Source organism: Panthera tigris, chromosome X (genome assembly GCF_018350195.1).
Source record: "Panthera tigris isolate Pti1 chromosome X, P.tigris_Pti1_mat1.1, whole genome shotgun sequence".
In the NCBI taxonomy this organism is placed as follows: domain Eukaryota; kingdom Metazoa; phylum Chordata; class Mammalia; order Carnivora; family Felidae; genus Panthera; species Panthera tigris.
Window position 1 is genome coordinate 31646398 of NC_056677.1, and position 10408 is coordinate 31656805.

A 10408-nucleotide genomic window follows, 5' to 3' on the forward strand; every position below is an offset into this window, starting at 1 on the left:
TTTCCTTTGTTGCTGTCTTCCCTTGTGTAGTTTTGATGGTTTTTTTAGTGACACACTTTGATTCCCTTCTCATTTTTCTTTTTGGTATCTTCCATAGGTGTTTGTGATTACAATGAAGATTACATAAAACAACTTACAGGTTAAAAAAATCTCTTTTAAGCTAATAACCACTTTAACTGAATACAAAATCTCTATACTTTGTTAGTGATGTACAGATAACACATTTTATATTGTGTACGATTAATACGTTTTATAATTTTTATTTTTTGTACTTTTGTCTTTTAACTTCTATGCCACAATTAAAAAATGGTTTGTATACCCCCATTACAGTATTCAGTGTTGTGTATTTTTCTTTGTATTTACCCCTACCAGTGAGCTTTGACTTTCAAATACTTTTGTGTTGCTGTTTAACATCTTTCCATTTTAATTTGAAGGACTCCCTTTAGTATGTTTTGTAAGACATGTCTAATGGTGATTAACTCCCTCAGCTTTTGTTTATCAAGAAATTCTTTATCTTCTTCATTTTTGAAGGACAGTTTTGCTAGATATAGTATTTTGGGTTGACAGTTTGTTTGCGGCAGTTTGAATATATCATCCCACTCACTTCAGGCTTACAAGGTTTCTACTAAGGAATCTGCTAATGGTCTTACAAGGGTGGCCTTATATATGAGGAATCCTTTTTTCCTTTGCTCCTCTCAAAATTATCTTTTTGTCTTTAACTGTTGACATTTTGATTGTGTGTTTCATTGTGGAGTTCTCTAGTTTCATCCCATTTGGAATATGTTGGACTTCATGAGTCTATGTTTCTTTCCTTCCTCAGATTTGGGAGTTTTTTGGCATTATTTCTTTTAGTAAGTTTTCTTGCCCTCATTTCCCTCTTCTTTTGAGACTCATTACATATATAGTGGTCCACTTGATGTTGTTATATAAGTCATTTAGATTTTATTTACTCTGTTTCATTTATTTTTCTTTTTGTTCCTCTAACTGAATAATTTCAAATGACATGTCTTTGAACTCCCTAATTCCTTCTGCTTGATCATATATATCCATGGTTGAACCCCTCTAGTGAATTTTTCAGGTCAGTTATTGCTGTCTTCAGCTCTAAAATTGGTTTGCCCTTTTTTATATTTTCTGCCTCTTTGTTTTGTTCATGTATGGTTTTCCTGAAAGTGTCGAACATCTTCATGACAGTTATTTTGAATAATTGGTCACTAATTCCCATACTTTCATTTCTTTATGGTGTGTTTCTAGAGATTTCTTTTGTTCCTTTAACTGGGTAATTTTTTTCCTGTTTCTTCATGTTCTTTCTAACTTCGTGTTGGTATTCACACATTTGAAAAAATAGCTATCTCTCTCGGTCTTTATGGACTAGCTTCTTGCAGGGAAAGATCTTCACCACTTAGACCAAGTGGGGATCCTGGGGACCTCTCAGATTTTTTTTGTGAGTATATCTCTCTGAACTTGTGTGTGAAGATTACTAATTAAAGGAGTTTGCTGGTTTCTTTTTTTTTTTTTTTTCAGGTGTTCCTAGCTTCTTGCTCTTTTGCTCTCTGTCTTCTATACTACAGGCACTCTGAAGCAGCAGCACACCACCCAGATCTTTATTTTCCCCCTCAGCAGCCTCCAGGCATCTAGATTTTGCCACGTTCTGTCAGTTTTCTGAGACAAGATAGAAACCAGAACCTTGAGCAGCACACTGAAAATCCAGAAAATTGGACACATGTTCCACTCTTCTTTTTCCACACTTAGGGAGAAGATTTTGAGCTGTACAATTTCTGTCTGCTCTACCCTGGCACCTCTGGAGCACTACCACCCTGCCCACTTTGTTTCTTAGAAGCCCCCATGCATCTCCAGTGTGTCAGGTCCCATCAGGACTTCAAGATAAGCAAGACAGAAGCCAGTCTCTTGGGCAGCTGTCCTCACATTCCAACCAGAAGTCCAATTGTTGGATATCTGGTCCACCCTTCTGTTTCCTTCCCCGGGGAGAAATGGAAACTGAGAATTTCTTCCTAATCATGTGGTGTTGCGCTGGTGAGGAGGGCAGACTGTGCTGAGAGCATGCCACTGATTTTTCTACTGACTTCCAAACAGCTGATTTTGTGCTCCCCTGGAAGACAGAAGCCTCTCAACTGGTTTCTGAATGTCTCACAATTGGAATTGATCTTTGTATTGTTGTTGCTTGCGAGAAAAGAGGTTCTGGGTCTTCTGTTCCACCAGAACCCCTGAGTATTCTGTTGTATAAATTCATCTTATTTATTGCATCATGCGTCATTGCCTAGCACTGGTAGTAAGATGTTTTAAAACAACAACAATAGGGGCGCCTGGGTGGCTCAGTCGGTTGAGTGTCCGACTTCGGCTCAGGTCATGATCTTGCGGTTTGTGAGTTCGAGCCCCATGTCGGGCTCTGTGCTGACAGCTCGGAGCCTGGAGCCTGCTTCGGATTCTGTGTCTCCCTCTCTCTCTCTGCTCCTCCCCCACTTGTGCTCTGTCTCTCCCTCTATCAAAAATAAATAAAAAATGTAAAAAAAAATTTTTTTAAACAACAATCATAATGACTGACTGTATTAATATTGATTAATCCATATAGAGCATTTGCCACATGTCAGGTACTGAGCTAATTGCTTTATAGGGGTTATTACCTTCATTGAACAGGTATGAAAACTGAGGTCCAAAAAGGTAAGTTGTTTCAAGTTATGCACTTAGATGGAGCTGGGATTCCAGTCCAGGCCATCCATATCCATAGTCCACTTTCTCAAACCCTCTGCGACGATACTCAATACATTTGCTAGGTGGATCACTGAGTCCCGACCAGAATCTCGCACCTCCTCTTCTGTGATTCATTGTTGGATCTGTTCTAGGAAACCGTTCTTTGCCTTCTACTTGCATCTCCCCTGTCCCTTTGGTTACAAAATTCCTCATGTACAGCCTGCCATGCAGCGTGCTCCTCCCCTGCTTTATTCTACCAGAGGAGTTTCTCAACTTCTCTCTCAGTCCTCATCTCAGATATAATCAACCTTAATGTGAAAATGGTCACTTGAATCCTAAATGCCTCTCCGTTCACTTCAGATCATAGCAACTCCTCTTCAGGCTCAAGAATCTTTTAATAAACCTGCAAAGTACTTTCATCTCACTTCACAAGTGGAAAGCTAAAGGAAAGTGAGCAATCACATTGGAATAGTCATAAAAACAAAGGCTTCCTGATGGCTGTTCTAGCCATGCATTTTAGATATGAATTTATTTACAAATGATTGCATTTTAATTTGGGACATTGACTTCTCCACATTTTTATAGGGACAGCATTTTATTCTTTGTACAATAAAAACATAAGACATAATTTAAAAAAATCTTTAGAATTCCATCTTGTCACCCTGGGAAGAATGACATTGTTCAGTAATTTTAAAAATGCCTCCTCACCATGATAAAGTAACAAGCATCAGGCTCACAGATGCATGGCAGCATTAATGTTTAACTGTAGTCCTGTGCAAGAGGATATAAACTCTATCCATCAAGTTCTCACAAAAAGTAATGATAAAACTTAAAGGTTACTATTTGTATTTTTGTTCTAGAAATCCTGAGCCATTCACTGCATACTTCCTACCTGGCAGTGATCCTGAGTTTTTTGTAAAACCTAAGGTTGGAAAACTTCTTCCTTTTGACACTGAAGGAACTCTCATCGTTGTGGGTTTTAAACCCCGAATGTACAGTAGGAAGTACAAAGCAACATTAGCAATACAGGTAAAGTGATTTGTATATTCACATATTGTTTTCTGTAATAACCTATTCAAGAACTTCAGGTGATTTGAGATAGAGATTTTGGAATGTTTGATGAAGCCATAAGGTATTGCCAAAATGTTAAAGTCTAAAATGAAGAAAATTAGGGGTGCCTGGATGGCTCAGTCGGTTAAGCATCTGCCTCTCGATTGCAACTCAGGTCATGGTCTTGTGGTTCGTGGGTTCAAGCCCTGTGTTGGGCTCCATGCTGACAGTGTGGAGCCTGCTTGGGATTCTCTCTGTCTCCCTCTCTTTCTCTGCCCCTCCCCTGCTCTCTTGTGCTCTCTAAAAATAAATAAATAAACTTAAATAAATAAAATGAAGAAAATTAAATAGAAGATAAAATTTATTTTTAATTGAGAAAAACAATGTAAAGTGGGCCATTAATATAAAAGTCTGCTCAAGTGATCATCTTAATAAAGTTAAGGTAAACACAATTTTGAAAATTTATGCAGCAAGCAAAATTTCTCCATAAGATTTCACACATGTATTTTGCTAATAGCTTCTAGGCTAAAGACAGCTTTCAAACTATTTATGAAAAGATGCCTATTGCCAGTGTCTATTTTCAGTAGCACAGACACAAAGGACGTGTAGTTATGTTTCAAGACACAACCACTGGTGCCAAAGTGATTACTAGACTTCTAAATCAGACACTAATTAGGCAGTGCAACGGGCAGAAAGATGTGTTGTTGCCCTTTTAATGAATAGAGAAAAGAATAATGTTGAATATTTCTTGAGAAAATTGTTTATATTTTTCATCTTTCTGGGAGTTTTTACAACCCAGGTAATAACAATACAAAGCCTCTGGGGCCTTGCCGCACATTGCCCTTTGCTGTATTGATGCTTGGTTTAAAATGATCATATTGTACCTATTTCTTAAGAAATAATGACATACTCTTACTCTAAGGGATTAAATGATATATTTAAAAGCAGGTTTACAAACGAAAATGATGTTTATTTTACCTAGTGCACAGTTGACATTTTTGAAATGAATTACTTTGGAGGCCTTCCCAAGATAAGCTGTGCCTGTTTTCCCTATGTTGATTTGACAATTAAATCACTGGCAGCAGAATTGAAGGGTTTCTGTGAGAGAGTAAGTTGACATATGGGATCAAATGAAAATATGAAATTTTCATTTAGTCTGAAGTGGTACAGTTTGATAAAGCTTATGTGGGAAAAAATTGATATTGAAATGTGTTGAAGAAATCACTTTTGTTGACTCTATTTTTATTTTTGAAAATTCCAAATGTGAATATGAAGAAAGTGAATAATTACTCCACATACACTCATCATCCAGGGTGAACACTTATCAAATCAAGGTCACTTCAAGTGTATTCCCACCCCCTTCCCCATATTCCATATTATTTTGAAGAAAATCCCAGACATCATATTATCTTCAACTATTTCCTATTAATCTCTAAAAGACCAAAATCATAACCATGATACCTTTATCACATCTGAAAATTAACAATAATCCCTTAGTATCACAACATATCAAATCTCCATTTAGTGTTCAAATTTCCAATTGACTCACACATCTCTCATTTTTTAACTTAAAAAAAGTATTAACTTATAAGAAGTTGCAAAAATAGTACATAAAGTCCTATGAATACTTCTCCCAGCTTTTCCCAATGGTGAGATTTTATAGAGCTACAGTAATATATCAAAAGAAGGAAATTGACATTGACAAAACATTGTTAACTAAGCTAGAGGTCTTCTTCCTCCACGTGTATGTGGTATGTGTGTGTGTGTGTGTGTGTGTGTGTGTGTGTGTGTGTGTGTGTGTATTTCCAGGCAATTTGAACCCATGTGTAGATCTGTATAACTACAATCACAACTGACATACAGAACTCTTCCAACACAACTGAGAGAATTGGTAACATTGTGGAAACTGTGTCATGCTCTTTATGGTCACGTCCAATACCATAACTCCTCCTTTACCACAGCAACTGCTGATCTTTTCTCCATCTCTATGATTTTCTAATTTCTAGAACATTACATGAATGGAATCATACTCTGTGTGACCTTCTGAGATTGGCTTTTTATGCTGAGCATAATGCCCTCGAGATTCATAAAAGTTATTGCAGATATCAAATCAATGATTTTGAAATCATGATTCAAACATTATCTTTCTGACTCAAAACCCTGCTCTTAATGACATCTCACATGATGTGTCACATGATGTCTCCCACGATGTCTCACATGACGTCTCACATGATGTCTCACATGATAAATGTGAAGAAGTTTTAAAGTTTCATTATCTAAATAAAAATTACCCTGCATATGGTATTATCATCTTTTAAGCTATTGATGTTAAGCATTAAATCAATTAATACTTATATATGAAACATATGATCTTCATTGTGCTTTACTTAGAAACAAAAATTAGGATCTTTAAGAACACTTTAAATATTAGCCCACACAAACTTCAACAACTAAATTAGCAAGCTTCATAAGTTCTCTTTCAATTAAACCATATTTAGAATGATTAAAAACTGCCTTTTCCCCACTATTAAAGAAGGCATATATCACTAGTTTTGAGAGACTTAAGTAACTTGGTCAGACTGTTTACAAAAAGCAATGTCACTCAAAGAGAATAGGTAGTCCACTCAACTTTCCATGGTTGACATAATAAATCTTAAGTAGTCTATACAAAAATGTGAAAGCTACCAAAATTATCCAAGATAAAACATACGCTTGTGCAAAAGTAACATAGATGGACCTGTTATAGCTAGAGACATAACCAGACATAAGTAATATGTATATAAATACATTGCTTTTATGGGAATAAATCATTGTCATAAAACTGTAAGAAATAGAATATATATATATATTATATGTATAGAATATATATCTTGGTTTGTATTTCCTCTTAAGCAAAAATCCAAAATAAGGATTCAAATCCAAGTAGCACATTTGCTATGTGATCTAAAGAAACAGATGCAGGGAAGCCAAGATGTGAGACAGAAAAGGAATAAAAACCAATAAAGAGTGCTTTATCAAGTCAATTACCATAGTGGGCAACTGGAATTTCATCTTACAGAATTTCTATGGAAAATAGTGTGGAAGACACACTGTAGACTATTTACATCAATGGGGCTAGAGAGTTGGGGGTGTTTTTACACCAATCGAACATCCTTATGTGAAGGAAAATGTTATTTAACCCAGTTATAGTATAGTTTTTGGTTTCACTTTTACCTCTTTGATTCTGAATACACAATTACTATGAGCACTGGATGGAAGAGCCAGTTAACAATTAAAATAGGGTCATTCCAGGTGTGCAAGAAAATCCTGCACTTAACATTCTTCGATGGATATCACATTACCCCTTACACCCTGACTCATGTTATTGCAATATTCACTTAGCCTGGATTTATCCTGAATGAGTTTTCGGAACACACGTGATCCTAATCTTATCGTGGGGAAGAAGGCCTAGATAAACACAGCATCAGGAAATTCTGCAAGAGCAGTGGGATTTAAGTATGAACATAAACATGCAGAAAATGCTAGGCTTTGTAATTCACTTCTGCCGTCCTGTGCATATATACAGAAAAAAAAAACCAAAAACGATGGATCTTTAAAGAAATCCCTAAGTGGTACTAACTTGGATTTAGATTATGACTGTCATTAATGATTTTATACAATGCTCAGTAATTTCAAATGGTTGTATTATTTATAGACTTTCATAATCTAAAAAAACAGAAGCTCGACATAGTTTACCAGTCCGTTCTATAGCCACAGTTAAATTCTCATGGATAAGTTCATCTTGGAAGGCATGGTTTCCATTAGTTATGTAGTTCATGCTGGGCAACAGTTTCATGCAAAGAAAATAGATTGCTTCCCCTTAGATCATATGAATGCTGAGTTCACCCTTGGTGCAGACCTCTATCTCTGAGGGACCTTGTAGTGAGTGGTTCTTTTTTTTTTTTTTAATGTTTATTTATTTTGAGAGGGAGGAGGAGAAGGGGAGAGAGAATCCGAAGCAGACTTTGCAGTGACAGCATAGAGCCCGATGCAGGGCTCGATCCTACAAACCATGAAATTGTGACCTGAGCCAGAATCAAGAGTTGGATGCTTAACCAGCTGGGTCACCCAGGTGCCCCGTGGTTCTTAATTCATAAAACCAAATGCTTTCCTGAATTTATTTTCCATGTTAATTATCTGTTACCAGCACACTTTCAGTTTTGTACCTTTCCCATACCTTGCATGGAGAAGAGAGAAGGTATTCTTTCAATCCTTGAATATTTCATGTGAAATTTCTCCTCTCTTTGTTTCCAGACACCGGACATGTACTGGTTGTATGGTATCAATGGGTTACCTCAAGTTACCAAGCCACCGATGAATGTCAAAGCCAAAGTTGACACTACTAACAAGATGTTTGATAGAAGGCCAGTTGGTCAGCACAATTTTATCCGTGAAAATGCTAAACTCATAAGGACAGGGGTGTCCTCTACCATCAAGGGTGCGCCTTTGATGTTGAAAAATAAATAAATACTTTTTCCCAAAATATTTCTTGAGCTTCAGTAGAATTGAACATATTTTCATGATTGTTCTTTCGTCTTCTGGAATATTTCTAAGGAGTGACATTTCAGTTATAATAGGCTTTCTCTACTTTTTAAACTGACTAAATCTATTCTCTGAATTGTGTTATACCTGATTTCTGTTATGTGTATCTTTGAAAATAGACTGGTTGCAAATTATTGGGATTGGTTCCCTTTTAAGTTACAGAGTACATTTGTAGCAAAAGAAAAATGATTTCAGCTTAGAAATCCATGCACATAAGTATATGTAGTCCATATGCTTCTACAGTGAGTCTTTAAACAATATAGATATATTTCAAAATGATCCTGGAGAAAATTCATTTTCTCAAAGTAAAAGAGAGCATTTTGCTCGATAGTTGTCAGTCAGAAAAATATAATAATAAATAGCAAATACGGACCATCTTTAAGACACTTTGGCACAAAATGACTGGCTCTGCCATGAGTTAGTCATTCATATGATTTTAAGCAAATCGCTTCCCCTTTTTGTGCCCTATTTTCTTACGTGCAAAACAAAAGAACTATACCAGGACAAGAATTTGCAAACCATAGATCTAGTCTTCCACTTCTTTTTATACCCCTACTAACAAATAAGAGACTTTTGCATTTTTTAATGGTTGAAAAAATTAATAGAAGAATATTAAGTAACACAAGAAAACTGCATAAAATTCACATTTTATTGTCTATAAATAAAGTTTTACGGAAACATAGCCACAGTCATTTCTTTGTGTATTGTCTGTGCCTGCTTTTGCGCTCTAACAGCAAGCTTCAATGGACAGAAACCATAAAGCTACAAAGTTTAAAATATTTACTCTCTGGTACTTTATAGAAAAATTCGGCAACCCTGTACTAGGTCAGAAATGGCCTTTAGGAATCACTGTAAATGGACTGATTATAATTTCTTCACATGGTGTTAAGTGGAATTCTAGGGAAACGTCTATGCAGTCCATTAGTCTTGTCTGCAGATACTCAAGTAGAGGAGAGTAGAGGCCCATGTGTCCCAGATTTTTCTTCCCCAAAAAAGGACAAAAGCTAAAATTCTGTGAGTCTTCAAAAGCTTCTATTGTTCTCTGGCTCTCTAAACATGTTTCTTTGAGTATAGAGTCATAGATTATTTGTCTGTCCTTTCTTCTGCCATACCGTATGTGGGAGGAGGGGTTTGGTCAGTCTCTGAGTGTATTTCTCACAAAGCCTTTGTAAAACTTCTCCAAATCCTTAGGAAAGTAAAATCATACTTGCCATGAATGTATGAAGAGATCTAAGTGCTGTTATATTTTGGTGTTTATGGTAATGCATTATATTTACATAATCTTAAACCTTCTTATATTGATTGTTCCAAGAATCACAACTGCTCTCCTATCTGAAGTGCTCCAATAATTTGAAACTGTCACACTGTACACTTTCCACTATTTCTTAGTCCAGCACTTGTGACTATCAATGGTTCCTAAGGCCAAAAGGCATCACATTAATTCAGAGACTAGAGCAGTTACATGGGGAATAGAGTGAATAACCAGAAAGAAGTCTAACAATATCCACAAACTTCTTCCTTATCTCTAGAGGACAAGTAACATACTATAGTGTGCCGACATTTGTGGCTTTATATTGAAAAAGGAGTCTAAAAAGGCAGTAGGAGGTTTTACCTGGAGTTTCCTATTTGGGGACTTTAATTTTCTCTTTAGCAAGTGAATTTCCTATAGAATGAAAGATAAGATTTTTCTGGAATCTAAAGGTTCCATGTGTGTTGACACTGCACATTTAAATTTTTTTTAATGTTTTTTTAATTTATTTTTGAAGGAGAGAGAGAGAGAGAGACACGGCATGAGCGGGGGAGGAGCAGAGAGAGAGGGAGACACAAAATTTGAAGCAGGCTCCAAGCTGTGAGCTGTCAGCACAGAGCCCGACATGGGGTTCGAAGTCACGAGCCGTGAGATCATGACCTGAGCCGAAGTCGGACGCTCAACCGACTGAGCCACCCACGTACCCCATGTTTTAAAAAGTACATAATGCTGGGGCACCTGGGTGGCTCAGTCGGTTGAGCATCCGACTTCGGCTCAGGTCATGATCTCATGGTTTGTGACTTTGAGCCCCAGTCAGGGCTC

At 36.6% G+C, this 10408-nt stretch overlaps 1 protein-coding gene across 1 annotated transcript in view; it reads left to right on the plus strand.

The window, feature by feature from the left end:
* The window catches only part of CFAP47 (cilia and flagella associated protein 47), a 543896-nt gene extending 535618 nt beyond the window's left edge, over positions 1-8278 (plus strand). Inside the window, exons 64-65 of the mRNA XM_042974584.1 lie at positions 3567-3735; positions 8050-8278. Coding sequence (XP_042830518.1) covers positions 3567-3735; positions 8050-8262 — 382 coding nt within the window. The 3' untranslated portion in view covers positions 8263-8278. The remainder of the gene's footprint in view (positions 1-3566; positions 3736-8049) is intronic.
* The last annotated feature ends 2130 nt before the right edge of the window (positions 8279-10408 follow it).